The sequence below is a fragment of the Amblyraja radiata genome, chromosome 5 (assembly GCF_010909765.2).
Source record: "Amblyraja radiata isolate CabotCenter1 chromosome 5, sAmbRad1.1.pri, whole genome shotgun sequence".
NCBI lineage: Eukaryota > Metazoa > Chordata > Chondrichthyes > Rajiformes > Rajidae > Amblyraja > Amblyraja radiata.
Window position 1 is genome coordinate 58908458 of NC_045960.1, and position 15202 is coordinate 58923659.

The 15202-nt window shown below is 43.5% G+C and overlaps 2 protein-coding genes across 4 annotated transcripts in view; one reads left to right on the forward strand and one right to left on the reverse strand.

Annotated features, from left to right (window-relative positions):
* fam228b (family with sequence similarity 228 member B) overlaps positions 1-3882 on the reverse strand; it is a 22087-nt gene extending 18205 nt beyond the window's left edge. The window contains exon 1 of the mRNA XM_033021316.1: positions 3581-3882. Coding sequence (XP_032877207.1) covers positions 3581-3655 — 75 coding nt within the window. The 5' untranslated portion in view covers positions 3656-3882. The remainder of the gene's footprint in view (positions 1-3580) is intronic.
* pfn4 (profilin family member 4) lies at positions 2862-14953 on the forward strand. Of its 3 annotated transcripts, none has more exons than XM_033021317.1 (5): positions 2863-3115; positions 6648-6776; positions 11081-11215; positions 11540-11645; positions 14464-14953. In XM_033021317.1, exons 1-5 carry the CDS (start codon positions 3059-3061, stop codon positions 14490-14492), a joined length of 456 nt encoding a protein of 151 aa, XP_032877208.1. In that variant the 5' UTR covers positions 2863-3058; the 3' UTR covers positions 14493-14953. The 3 variants fall into 3 exon arrangements, with proteins under 3 accessions (XP_032877210.1, XP_032877208.1, XP_032877209.1); XM_033021318.1 differs by lacking the exon at positions 2863-3115 and adding an exon at positions 4634-4823; XM_033021319.1 differs by lacking the exon at positions 11540-11645 and having other exon boundaries at positions 2862-3115.
* The last annotated feature ends 249 nt before the right edge of the window (positions 14954-15202 follow it).

Consider the following 15202-nt stretch of genomic DNA (forward strand, 5'->3'; position numbering starts at 1 on the left):
GGTTCAAGATGCCATCAAGAGCCTTAAGAACAACAAGGCCACTGGTCCAGATGGGATCCCAGCTATCTTAAAGGAAGGTGGACCAGAGCTCCTGTACCACATCCTACTCCTCACGGTCTGGGAAAAAGAAGAGCTTCCCTCAGAACTCAGGGATGCTCTAATAGTGACCATTTTCAAGAAGGGGGACAAGGCTGAATGTGGAAACTACAGGGGCATCTCGCCTCGTCAACAACAGGCAAAGTCCTAGCTCGTGGCCTCACAAACCGATTTCTACCACTGTCTGCGGAAGTATTCCTAGAATCACAGTGCGGCTTCCGCCCATCCTGAGGTACAGCAGACATGATATTCACAGCACGACAACTCCAAGAAAAATGCCACGAACAAAGGCAGCCTTTGCACATGGCCTTCATAGACCTGACAAAGGCTTTTAGAAACATAGAAAATAGGTGCAGGAGTAGGCCATTCGGCCCTTCGAGCCTGTACCGATAATATGATCATCGCTGATCATCCAACTCAGTATCCTGTACCTGCCTTCTCTCCATACCCCTTGATCCCTTCAGCCACATCTAACTCCCTCTTAAATATAACCAATGAACTGGCCTCAACTACATTCTGTGGCAGAGAGTTCCAGAGATTCACCACTCTCTTTGACTCGGTAGACCGCCAGGCTCTTTGCAGCATACTATCAAGGCATGGTTGTCATGACATATTGAAGCTTCTACATGATGGTATGTCAGTCACAGTGCTCAGCAACTGCGGCTCTGAGTCCGAGCCCTTCACTGTGGAAACGGGGGTCAAACAGGGATGCATCATTGCACCCACCTTGTTTGTCGTCTTCATTGCTGCCTTACTTTACCTCAGAGCTGAAGAGCTGCCACAGGGGACCCCAATCTTCTACAGGACTGACGGTGGCTCTTCAACCTTAATAGGTTGAAGGCCAAGAGCAAAGTCAGTAACACCGCCATCATGGAGCTTCAGTACGCGGACGACTGCACCATTGCATCACACTCTGCAGAAGACCTCCAGGGCATCGTGAATGCCTTTGCCAAGGCATACAGAGCCATGGGCCTAGTCCTACACATCTACCTCCACCCAACCAGCCGTCAACCCAGCCCATTATAAAAGTGGTCGACACCACTCTTGAAAACGTTGACCACTTCCCCTACTTTGGCGGCATTCTTTCCTCAAAAGCTGACATCGACTCAGATCAACCATCACCTGAGTTTTGCCAGCAGAACCTACGCCAGACTTAAGAAAAGAGTCTTTGAAGACCGAGACCTAAAGCCCAAACAAAACTGCAGGTCTACAGACCCGTTGTCCTCTCCACCCTGTTGTATGGAGCTGTCATGGACCAACTACAGCAGGCACCTGAGAGCCCTGGAACAATACCATCAAAGATCCTTACGAAAGATTCTGAGGATCAGCTGGGACCAACATCAGCGTTTTGGAGGAAGCCAACATGACCAGCATCACCACCACAATAATGCAGCACCAACATTGATGGACTGGCCATGTCATCCTCATGTCCAACACACGTCTCCCAAAACACATACTATACTCTCAATTGAAGGAAGGTCGGCGAACCCCCAGCGGGCCAAAGAAACGCTTCAAGCACAACATCAAGAACAGTCTGAAGAAATTCCACATCACATCAAGCACTGGGGGCACATTGCACTGGACAGGCGCTCCTGGAGGAAATCCGTGCAGGAAGGAGTTGCACGACGTCACGAAATGGAACTACGCCGTGTCGCAGAGACAAAGTGACAGCACCATAAGGAGAGAGAGAAGGGGGCTCGGCGACTACCAACAGTCTCCGCTGCCCACGTTGCACCAAGGTGTGTGGATCGCGGATCGACCTCTACAGACATCTGCAAACCCACAAGAAGACGTCCCTATGGAGAGGACAGTCATACTCGTTTCGAGTGACCGCGGATGATGATGATAAGAAAACAGATGCCAGCATATCAATTTAGTTTAAAATACAAGCCTAGCAATAACATCCGTAGCCGATCAAACTGATATTGGTAAAGCTTGAGGTTTTTAAAGTAGGTGTTTGCCTTCCGTCTCCTATCTGTCTGTTCCTCCCTCAAGAGGAAAATGCTACGGTTGGAGATTTTGTTGACACAATATCCAAATCTTGAAGTTCGGGGTCTCTCCGTCACAATTTTGCATAGAATCTGCGACTTTGCTCAGCACAGCAATGAAGCAGGAGGCTGCTTGTTTAAGAGGATGCAGGTAAATTATGGATCAGACGGCAAAATTCATTAGAATTCTACGGAAAAATCGGAATACATTACTGAAGTATAGGCAGCGAATTTCAAGTCTCCGTATTTCAAGAACATAGTAAGGCGGGGTACGGAAGGGGTTCAGAAACGCAAGCCACGCTCTCCGGCAAAACTAGTCCAGTGAAGTGCAGACGTTCGAGGAAATAAGACGACATTTATTTTTGGTCAAATCACACACAAAAAAAACAATAGTTGATACAATTGCGAATATGTTGAAAACTCCATCAGAATTTTAAGTTTTATAAACAGGGACATAATAAAACATTGTACAATGCTTTAATCCAATGTTGTTCCAATCCCATTATTTTAAAACCAGAGCTTTGGATGTTTTTTGTTTAACGTAGGTGGTCAACAAATTTAACGCAGAGAATCAACAAGATATAAGTATAAGTGTTCAAGATATAAGTATAAGCTCAGCCTTGCTTCGGAATTGAGTTGTGAGATACCCACCCACCCTTTTAATGATTCAGGGTTTATACCATCTAAAACACGAGTCGGTGCCAAACACTGTAACTGTAACTGCAGTGTAATTATCCCCTAAACAATTGAAGGTTTAATCTGACGACACGACTTTTGCAATGTTGAGGTTGCCGTTGCCCTGACATTAGAACTATTTATTATTTCTACATCACAAACAAATATTCTGGACCGAATGTTATATTCCGTATTTAAAATAAATGCACTGCAAAATAAGTCAGTCCAACGCAAGCCACGCTCTCCGGCAAAAGTAGTCAAGTGAAGTGCACGGATCGTGTCCCGCCTTCTCCCGGACAATGCCTGGATCTCCCAGCTTGAAGCCCCTAACTCGGCTGCTGGAGAGCTCCCTGCCGGTAGGTACCCGCAGCACTGGGCAGTCTGATGCCGGCGGGGACCCTGGAGGGGGCGGAGGGAGAGGGAGAGGGTTCAGAGAAACGTCCACATGGAGTGGACATCTCCGCGCTCCGGGAAGTTACTCCAGCTTTTTGCGTCTACGGTTTTCATTAAACCTACACAATAAATGTCGAAATCAATTAGTTATGTGGGCTAATACTCCATTAGCGACGCCTCTCCTTCCCCGACGATGTTCTCCACTACAAAATATAACGCGAAACTCAACGGGGCTTTTATTGTGGAAAGTTAGTTATTGTGGTCCGATGGATATTATTATAGGCTCTTTTAAGGGCGGGTAATCTGAACAAACCACGTTATTTGATTAAAAATAAATTCGAGATGAAAGTTGACGTGGGGCAGTGTGCGCAGTGTGGTCCGTTGGTTATTATTAGTTGAGGCGTTAAACCCCGGCGCACCGCACTCACAGCTCCGGGGTAGCCGTCTGTCTGCAGCCGCCTGTGGACGGTGATGTGGCCCGCGCTGCGCTTCCGGCAGCTCATGGTCGGCGGCGCGCGAGGAGTAGGGCCGACCAACTGCCAACTGCCAACCAACCGCTCCCCGCACTGTCCGGCTCCTTCACTCGGCTGCAGGCGGGGAGAGAGGGAGGGAGGGAGGGAGGATCACGGCAGCGCTCTGCGCCGCTCACAACCAACGTCCAACCTCCCCACCCGCTTCAATAGCAACACCCGCAGCGTGTTTCGCCGGCGGTGCTTTGCTGTGTTTATAAATATCAACTGGATTCTTCCGCCTTAAGTGTGCCGATAAACATAGCAAATAGCGTTTCTATGGCGACGCGGCCATGCCGGCCAAGCTATTATGATTGCTAGTTATCCTGGCCAATCAACGTTAAAAGAAGTGCCGATGACTGTTTGTGCGGGAAGCAACTACAAATGCTGGTTTACAGCGAAGGCAGACACAAAACGCCGGAGTAACTCAGCGGGACAAGCAGCATCTGACATGAGTCTGAAGAAGGGTCTCGACCCGAACCGTCACCAATTCCTTTTCTCCAGAGATGCTGCCTATCCCGCTGAGTTACTCCAGCATTTTGTGTCTATGCTGATCCGATCGATGTCTGTTTCTCTCTCCGTCGTTGTACTAGTTTCACTGTCGTCCTGTTGAGTTTCATTGTCTGTATACTCATTATCACCTACCCCACAGCTAACAATGGACCGCTTCCTTGATCATCGTTACTGTTTTCCATATCTTTCATTCATTTGTTAATATCTCTCTAGATCACTCGTTTCCCTCTCCCCTGACTCTCAGTCTGAAGAAAGGTCTCGACCCGAAACGTCACCTATTCCCTTTTCTCCAGAGATGTTGCTTGACCCGCAGAGTTACTCCAGCATTTTGTGTCTATATCTTCGGTTTTAACCAGGATCTGCGGTTCTTTACACGCCCATGTCTGTTTATTGTTGCTGTTCAGCCCAATTGGAGTGTGCGAGAGGCGGGACATCGCCTTCCAGAGGCGAGGCGCCGCTGCCAAAGATACAAGAGGAGCCACCGTCAGCCGCCTTTCTGTTGCGAAGGAATTGCCTCTCATTTGCTGTATCCTTCTCTCGCTGCTCTCCGCATGCCGACCTCTTCATCTGCGAGACTCGGGCTGGGGTGTGCGGGCCGGAGATAGCAGGAATGCTGCCCTGAGCTGACTTCGACCACAGTTACGGAATGGTAACCGTGACCGTTCAGTGTCAATATTTAGGGAGAAACTGCAGATGCTGGTTTAAACCGAAGACAGACACAAAAAGCTGGAGTAACTCAGCGGGTCAGGCAGCATCTCTGAAGAAGGGCCTCGACCCGAAATGTCACCTATACCATTTTCTCCGGAGTTGCTGACTGGCCCGCTGAGTTATTCCAGCTTTTTGTGTCTGTCTACTGTTCAGTGTTGGTCGCCTTCTTGAAGCAGGGCTCCAGGCAACGACTTGAACGTAAAATAACACCGTGCTGGAGTAACTTAGCGGACCAGGCAGCATGTCTGGAGATCATAGACAGGGCGAAACACTTAGGGTTTTAATCCGAACAACTTGAACGTATTCTGCCTGTAACACCATGATCTCTTCCGTGCTATAACCCCAAAGTTCCGAAACTCTTTTATTCGAATTTACTTCTTCGACCATCAACCAGACTACCTCCAAAACAACCCTCAATTATGTTGTCACCCAGATTCGTTCCCAGTTACAGGCATTTATTGGTACTGCTATCCCCTCCCATCTTCCCTCATCTGACATCAACCAATCATCCCTTCCTCACCAACCCCCTAAGTTACTGCAGCAATTTGTGTATGTTCTCCAGAAATATTCCCTGTCCCATCTCCTTGTTTAGCTTTCTTCCCCACTCCACCACGACAATCTGCCTGAACAAGAGTTGCAACCTGAAACCAGCATCTGCAGTTCCTTGTTTCTCCATCCATCACTTCTAGCCCTTGACACAACCCTTCAGCTCACCGCTGTATACCAGCATTCTCCCTCTACTCCCATCAGCCTTTAAATGGGTCCCGACCCAAAATGTTGTCTGGCCATTTCCCTCCACATATGCTGCTTGGCTGCAGTTTGTATTTTCTTAATTGGCTCAGATTCAAATCACAGATGCCGTTGCTCTTTGACCAGCCATTTTGTACCGATCTGTTGGCCAGAAGCAGTGTCCTGACTTTCTGACCAGTACATCTCACTGCCCATTCTGCCTCACATCTTCACTGAATCATCTTCACTGTCTATCATACCACCTACTTTAGAGTCAACTGCACCGCCATTAACTTTACCAAGTTTCATTGTCTTCATGTTTTTTTCCCTGCAGTGGAAAAAAAATAATCTTTGTAAAGTGGTTCTAACTTGCTTACAATACCATGGTATTGTTAAGTCTGCCCCATTTCGGCTTCTGACCAGTCGTGAACTTCTGAATGTTGGTGGTGGAGGACTTATCAATAGTGGATTCATTACCGGTGTTTAGTTCAGATTAGTTTAGAGATACAGCGTGGAAACAGGCCCTTCAGCCCACCGAGTCCATACCGACCAGAGATCCCTGCACATTAACACTACCCTACACACACTAAGGACAATTTTACATTTATACCAAGCCAATTAACCTACCAACCTGTACGTCTTTGGAGTGTGGGAGGAACCGAAGATCTCGGAGAAAACCCACGCAGGTCACATGGAGAACGTAAAAACTCCGTACAGACAAGCCCCCGTAGTCAGGATTGAACCCAGATCTCTGTAAGACAGTAGGTCTATGCTGTAGTTGAGTGGTAATAGTGTGGGTTGGATACAGGGATTTGCTTTATTGGAATGATTTGTATCCTTTATCAATGTAGTCAATTACAAGATTATTTTGTGGAAATGAATGGTACTAAAAGACCAATCCCTGTAAATGCTGGAGGTAATGATGCTGAAGAACACAAATCTAGCAATTAAGGTAACATAAATTAAAATAAAACATTGTCTTTGGTTTTGATGTTTTGAATTATGATACAATGTTATGTTTCCTTTATTTTATCAGGAAAAATTGAAATTGGGCGAGTACCAGGATTTGTTGACTCAAGCCCTGATTGCAACAAATCACGTTCAGGACTGTGCAATCATAGATGTGAAAAATCACTCTATGATGTTAGCCTCCAGAGGATTCAAAGTAAGAATCTTGAATTCTTTATAGATTTGGTGATGAGTTCAACACCTTGTATAACAGATAAGAATGTTTGTTTATAATGATCTAAAGAAAACATCTCACAATTCCACCCCAGGTCAGAATGGGAGTGGGATTCTTTGTAATTCCCATGAAAAAAGGAAAATTGCTGGTGTGGTGGCACTTGGTAAAATTCCTTATTTTGTAGTGCAAATGGATACTGGGTCATTTAATATGCAGAGGTCAATGATTTGAAGCATTAATAATTATTTCTTCAAAGTTGCTGTCTGAGTAGCCTTGGTTAACTGCAGTTATTTGTAAGTTGCACATATTGCGGCCATGGTGATGGATAGAATGAATGTTTAAGGTGAAGGATGAGTCACCACTCAAGTAAGCTGCTTTGTTCTGGTTGGTGTTGAGCCTCTTCAGTGCTATTAGAGCTGCATTCATCCAGGCAACTGGGGGATATTGCATTGCATTCATGATTTGTGTTTTTTAGATAGTGGAAAAGATTTGGAGTATTGAGAGGGAAGTCATTCATCATAGGATATCTGATCTCTGAACTATTATTGTGTAATTCCGGTTCTAATCTTACCACCTAGTCACACGAATGATCGATTCGTCTCAGATCAGCAGAGCAGGGAAAACCGATGCGAAAGTCGCACCGTGGCACCGATTTCTCCACTCGCAATCCAACACGACTCAATTCCTTGACCGCAAATTTATGTTTGGCACTCCGTTGAGATCCCGGATGAGCCCCCAATGTAATTCCGGTTCTAATCTTACCCCCCCAGTCTAGTTCAGTCAAACACCGAATACGAAGTACTGGTAATCAACTTTCTTTATCATCCAACACCAATACAATACCTAGTCCAACACTGCAAGTCCGATCCTAGTCTCTACTCGTTCTAGCCCTTCAGCCTCGTGCAAATAGAACAACTCCAGAAGATCAGCGCACTCCCATGCGTTATCCCAGAAGATCGGCACACTTTAATGTGCTCTCCTCTCTTTTATACCTTCACGGACCCTTGGCGCGAAATACATGGGGGGGGGTCCCATCCTGGTCTACAATAACGTACCCAGATAATTTCTCTCCCTGGGGCCCAATGGATGCACTTCCGTCTACGTATAGTGTCATGTCAGGGTCGTCTATAGGAGCGTCTTTCTGATCCTCCATCACAGATATTTCTTCTTGTATTATGAACAAACAGTCATGTCCTGGTTCTGACTGTTCATCTGGAGGTGGAATGAGGAAAGATGCCGGATTAATAGTAGTACAATGTCTAAATTGGAGTTTTGGATTATTCAATATATACATTTCATATTTGTTTTGTTGAGCCATTGTCAGGTGCTGAGTTTGTAGTTGGCCCATCAAGGCTGCCTCGGAATGGGACTACTATTTCCTGCTGTAAGGCCAGGTTTGCAGCAGACTGTAGACTATTATAGATTGCTATTAGGATCTGAGTGCATAGTGGGTGTCCCCTTCCTACTGGGTCAAGCTTTGATGAATAATAAGCCACTGGTCTGTGCTTATCCCCATGTTTTTGGGTGAGGACTGCAGTTGAACATTCAGAAAGGATGGTACAGTAAAGTTGGAAGGGTCTATCGTAGAGTGGCCTCCCTAATGCTGGGGCCTGCTTTTAAAGAACTCTTCAAATTCTCAAAAGCTTTCTGAGCTTCTTCGGACAACTGAAATACGCCCTCTAGGCTAGTATAAGGAGTCAATTACTTGGTGTCTAGTGCAATATTAGGGATGCAGGGTCGGCAGTAGTTCACCATACCGAGCCATTGTCTCATTTGCTTCGCCTCTTTTGGGACAGGAAATTCGCAAATTGGTTCAAGTCTGCTGTTTTCTAAACTTCTCTCTAGCCAAAATTATTACTCCCAGAAACTTTACTTTTTGTTGAGCCATTAATACTTTGGACTGAGAGACCACATATCCTAAGGTTGCCAGATGGTTCAATAATTGAGCAGTATCCTCACGATTGCTCTGCTCATCTAAACTAGCCACTAACAAATCGTCCACATACTTTACTAAAGTGGATTTCCTTTAAAAACTTGACTATTCTTGAAGATGTCGAGAAAACAAGGTTGGTGAAGTAATAAATCCCTGAGGTAGTCTTGTCCATGTATATTGTTGTCCCCTGCAAGTAAAAGCAAATAAATACTGGCTGTTCTTGTGCAGAGGTAATGAGAAGAAGGCATGTTGCAGATCTACAATTGAAAAAATCTTTGCTTCCGCTGGAATTAAAGCTAGAATGCGAGCCGGGTTTGGCACCAAGGCATGGAGCGGTTCTACCACTGCATTAACAGATCTTAAGTCCTGGACCATCCTGTACTGGCCCTTTTCCCCTGTCTTGGGCACTGCAAGGATTGGTGTGTTGCAAATAGACTGGTACTTTACTAAGGTGTCTTGTTCCAGCAATCCCCGAATCAGCTTGTCTATACTATGCCTGTTGTTTTAATGGGTACTGCTGTATCGAAGGCAGTGTCACCTGGATGGGTTCAAAGCGAACACATCCTACCTGAGTTGCGTCTTCTGCCCATACTTGAGGGTCCACATACTCATATACCTCACTCCCCAAATGCTGGCGTAGCTGGGCAACAACTGTCCTCGGGGTCTGATAAAACTTAACAGTCCACTGATTAGACAAGTTTTGTTCTTCATATACATTCGGATCTGCCAGATCAATTGCTTTCTTTACCATTGCTCCCAAGCCTTTTGCACTTGTTGGAAAATTCACCTTCCTCGTGATGTGTGGAGCAACCTCTGAAGCTCGTTTCCATATGTCTTGGGGTATTTTAACATACTCTGCAGTTCCTTCTTATCCTGTTACCAGTGCCAAAATATTCACATTCCAATTTATTTCCTTCATAAATTCTGACAAAGGTTTCTAATTCTTTATTTTTGCCATTTCTATCATAGGCCAATGTAATATGAAGAGGAGGCTCTTCATCTAAGTCTAAGGACCACTATTGGGGTGTCACCGTTGAATAGCATTGTCTTTCGGAAGCCCATGGGTTACTATTATTCCACCGTCACTGCACTCAATTTTCAATTGAAATGCGCAGATCAAATCTCTAGCCATCAAATTGCAATCCAATACAGTTGTTATCACAAATCTATGTTTTATTGTCTTGCTTCGATGCACCACTTCAGCTGGCTTAGAAATGGGATACTGGCAAACTTGTCCCTGAAATCTGGACAGGCTCTCAACTTCACTAGACTTGGGAAGGTTATAAATTGATTGAAGAGATGACATGGATGCCCCTGTATTTACCAGAAAGGTACACATCCTTCTCTCTACTCGCAATGATAGTACAGGTATTTTGTCAGATTTGCATTCAGTCACCATCAAGTTAGCTAATCAGGAACGTGAGAATGGATTAGTTTGAGAGAAGGGTGTTTGTCTTTTCTGCCCCTAATTTCTTTGCCAGTTCCCTCTTTGCTCTCTCTGTCGATCCTCTCCTTCATTTTGTCCTTGTGTTGGGCACTCCCTACTCCAGTGACCTAATCCACTGCAAGCATAACACCGGTCTGGTCCCAATATTCTATTCCCTCTCTAGTGTTGTCTTGGGGAAATTAGTTCTGGGGAGGTGGTTCATCAGGGTAACCTGGATAATCTGGTTCTGGCGCCCTTGTCCAATCTGGCAATCATGCCTTGCCCTTGTCTGAGGACCATTCCATAAATCTAAATTAGACTTTGGCACCTCCTTCTTTGTTACATATTCAGTTTTTGTCTTAACTACTGGCTGATTCTCTTGTTTTCTAATAACCTTCCAGTGATACCTCACTGCATTAGCCATTTGATTAGAACTGTTCTCTGACCAGTCCATGCTGTTTGTCTTAATTGCTTCGGCTACATTAATTGGCAGACAGTTTAACAATATTGTGCAGTACTGAGGAGAATTTGCCCCATTCCGAAAATTTAGATCTCCTGACTGCTCCATATATAGTACCGAGAACCTTTCTAAAAACTCATCTGCTCCTTCTACTTTCTTTGTTTGAACATCCAAAATCCTAGCAATGTCTATAGGAGGGTAGTGGCAGGGCAGTTAAAACTGCATCTTCTCTTGCATTATTATCAGCGATTACATTAGCCAGTGCTTCATGAGTTAGGTGTCCTTAAGTGGCTAGGAACCTGGTATGCTCTGTAGGAGTTATGATCTGTAGATGACCTTTGATCAGTCAATTTTGTTGTGTGGCTTCAAGATATAACTTATCGTTGACCTTACCTGAATTAAAGCACAGCATATCGTTTTAATTAAATACTGATTTTCATTAACATGAATCATTTTGTTTTTGGCAGTTGGATGCAGAGGAAATTCAGGCCTTCCTGAATGCTTTCACGCAAGCAGATGTCATTCGAGAATATGGCCTCTTGTTTAAGACTATAAACTACACATGTGTCAGAGCAGATAGGAGTTCAATATATGGTAAAAATGTAAGATGATAATTATTCTTTAGTTAGATTAAAATTGGCAGATATTGTTCTATTTATGTATTTCAAAAAACATAGTACCCTCCTTTGGTAGATATTTCTATGAACTGTTTGCATTAGTAACTAATACTGATCTGAATGAGAAATATTTGACATGTGGATAAGCTGCTAAAGTTTAAAACAAAAACTGATTAGTTGGTAATTTTTGCACAATGAATTTTGAGTTCTCCCGCACCACGTATCTATGCTTTATTTATGTTAATTTAAAAGTAATACTGACATATGAATTAAGCTTTTTAATAACTGGGTGCTCATTGTTTTGAACAGAATAATGAGGGCCTTGTGTTGGTAAAGACTGAAATGTATATCATCTGTGCTACTTACACAAGAGGGATGTATCCAAGTGTATGCGTTGAAGCAGTGGAGAAATTAGGTGAATATTGGGAACATTTTATTTTTGCATGTTTAAAAAGTATACAGTAAATTGAGCATATGTAAATTTTCAGAAGACAATTTAAAGTCCTAACAAGAAACATGCTTAGAAAATTTCATTTTTCCCCCCACAGCCTATTTTCTTAGCTTCAAAAATTGAGGGTTGTCAGGAGCTATGGGTACTTGTGTAGGTATTGTTCTCTCTTTCAAAGCGCGCACAAAAAGCATTGAATTCATACAGACGTTCCCACTTATGCTATCCAGTTTCGCATTGTAGTAAGTTATCACTGAAGGTCTGCCACAGCTGTCAAATGTCATTTTTTGTCTCCAGTTTAGTCCAGAATTGTCTCTTCACACTCGCAATGGCCTTCTGGAGGTCATATCTAGATTTCCTATATGTCTTTGGAATGTCACATATCTAGTCCAGCAGATTACGAACCCCTTGATTCATCCAGGACTTCTAGTTGGGGAAAACTCAAAATGTTTTTGTAGGTCTGTCATTTCTTTATGAAGTCAATGACAACTGTGGCATATTCATTCAGGTCTACAAATGAATCCTTGAACATGTCCCAGTCTGCCAATTCAATGTAGTCCCATAACTGCTCCTCTGCCTCCCCTGATCATCTTTACATAGTCCTCTTTGTCAGTTCCTTGCCCTTCAGTCTCTGCTTATCACAGACTATAATCCAGTGTGTAATCATTCCACCAAACTTATCACCAAGCCCTGAGACTTCCGACAAACCATAAGGTTCTTGAACTGACCTGTACTATCCTAATCCAACCTCGGCAACAGAACACTACTGACTCGCTCTTGCATTACTTTGTACCTGTTTCTAAGTGTATTTTTGTAGTCATTTTATATCACTGATTTAGAGTCATAGAGTGATACAGTGTGGAAACAGGCCCTTGGCCTAAATTGCCCATACCGGCCAACAATGTCCCAGCTACATCAGTCCCACTTGCCTGCGCTTGGTCCTTATCCCTCCAAACCTGTCCTATCCATGTACCTGTCTAACTGTTTCTTAAACAATAGGATAGTCCCAGCCTCAACTACCTCCTCTGGTAGCTTGTTCCATACACCCACCACCCTTTGTGTGAAAAAGTTACCCCTCGGATTCCTATTAAATTTTTTCCCCTTCACCTTGAACCTATGTCCTCGATTCCCCAACTCTGGGCAAGAGGCTCTATGCATCTACCCAATTTATTCCCCTCATGATTTTGTATACCTCCATAAGATCTCCGTTCATCCTCTTGCGCTCCTTGGAATAGAGACCCAGCCAACTCAACCTTTCCCGATAGCTCACACCCTCTAGTCCTGACAACATCCTCGTAAATCTTTTCTGAACCCTTTCAAGCTTGACAATATCTATCCTATAACTTGATGCTCAGAACTGAACACAATATTCCAAATGCGGTCTCACCAACGTCTTATACAACTGCAACTTTACCTCCCAACTTCTATACTCTGACTGATGAAGGCCAAAATGGCAAAAGCCTTTTTGACCACCTTATCTACCTGCGACTCGACCTTCAAGGAACCATGCACCTGTACTCCTAGATCCCTCTGCTCTACAACACTACCCAGAGGCCTACCATTTACTGTGTAGGTCCTGCTCTTGTTCGACGTCCCAAAATGCAACACCTCGCACTTCTCTGTATTAAATTCCATCAACCATTCCTCCGCCCACCTGATCAATTGGTCCAGATCCTGCTGCAATTGTTCATAACCATCTTCACTATCTGCAAAACCACTAACTGTTGTATCATCAGTAAACTTGCTAATCTTGCCCTGTATGTTCTCATCCAAATCATTGATGTTGATGATAAACAGTAACGGGCCCAGCACCGAACCCTGAGGCACACCACTAGTCACTGGCATCCAGTCTGAGAAGCAACCTTCCACCATCACCCTCTGCTTCCTTCCATGGAGCCAATTTGCTATGCATTCAGCCTTCTCTCCTTGGATCCCATACAATCTAATCTTCCAGAGCAGCCTACCATATGGAACCTTGTTGAACGCCTTACTGAAATCCACGTACGCAACATCTACAGCTCTGCCCTCATCAACCTTTTTGGTCATGTGTTCAAAAAAATCAATCAAATTTGTGAGACACATCCTCCCACGTACAAAACCATGCTGACTATCCCTAATCAGCTCTTGCCCATCCAAATGCCTGTATATCCTATCCCTCAGAATACTCTCCAGTAACTTACCAACTACAGATGTTAAGCTCACCGGCCTATAGTTCCATGCATTTTCCCTGCAACCTTTCTTGAAAAGAGATACAACATTTGCCACCCTCCAGTCTTCTGGCACCTCTCCTGTATTTAAGGATGACAAAGTTGTATAACTTATGTACAATTTTATGTTCTGTGTGTTGTTTGAGTTTAACTGCCTGTTATGCTGTTGCAAGCATGGTTTATATTGTACCTGTATCTCACCATACTTATACATATGACATAAACCTAACTTGACTTGCTAGATGAAGGATAGGAATGAGAAGTAATATAGCAGCATGCATGTAAGGTGGGTTGGATGACAAAATCTTAAGGGTTGGTGGGTGATGTTCATAATGGTGAGGTTTAGGAAGTACGACAGCTTTTACAAGATAAACAATATTCAAAAGCATAATATTCTTTTAATTCATTTTTACTTATCATATTTCCAAAGGAGTTTCAAATCTAAATGTTGTACAGTTTTTAGTCAGCAGACCAAAAAAATACTATGATTCACACAAAATCAGACTACACAAACTCAAGCAATACGTGCCTCTTATGTAAGAATAAAGATCTAAAATAAATTTGTTTCTTTATTTAAGGTGATTACTTCAAATCAAAAGGCAAATAAAAAGGATCAAAGATTGGATTTACAGTGATACACTTGGATCCAAATACACTGAACATGTGAAGGGAACTTGATAAATAACGCTTAGATTTTCTAAAGCCCACCATAAGCTCCTCTCCATCTACTTCTCTAGCAGAAACAAAGTCAACATTTCATCTGAAGACATGAAAGTATTCTTAAAATCTAGCATGGTTTATGTATTATGACTGAAAATATTTTAGTTATAGAAATAGAATTCAAAATCATGTTTATTGTTTATAAATTCTGCAATGTTGACCATCTGTAAACTTCTAGATTCAGATTGACACTCCTCCTTGTATCTTTGTATTTGTAAGCTAATTAAACTATTACAAATTATATATGTAATTATTGTATATTTCCTTATCATCTGTTCACAAGGACTCATCTTTGATCATGTGGTGCCATATTGTTATGCTCAATCCAATACAATTTCAATGAAATTTCATGTGATTTGTGCAGAGCATGAATTTTATTCTGGTTTTATTCAAATTAAACCCACAGGCTACCAAGACCAACTTATTTCCAAACATTCATTCCATCCCAACAATCTCCTTCAATCCTTGTACCATGATATCCTGAACTCAAACCTTATCACAAACTTGGTGTAGCCTCACAGTGTCAGGCACCCCAGTTTAATCCTGACTGTGGGCGCTGTCTGGGTGGAGTTTGCACGTTCTCCCTGTGACCACTTG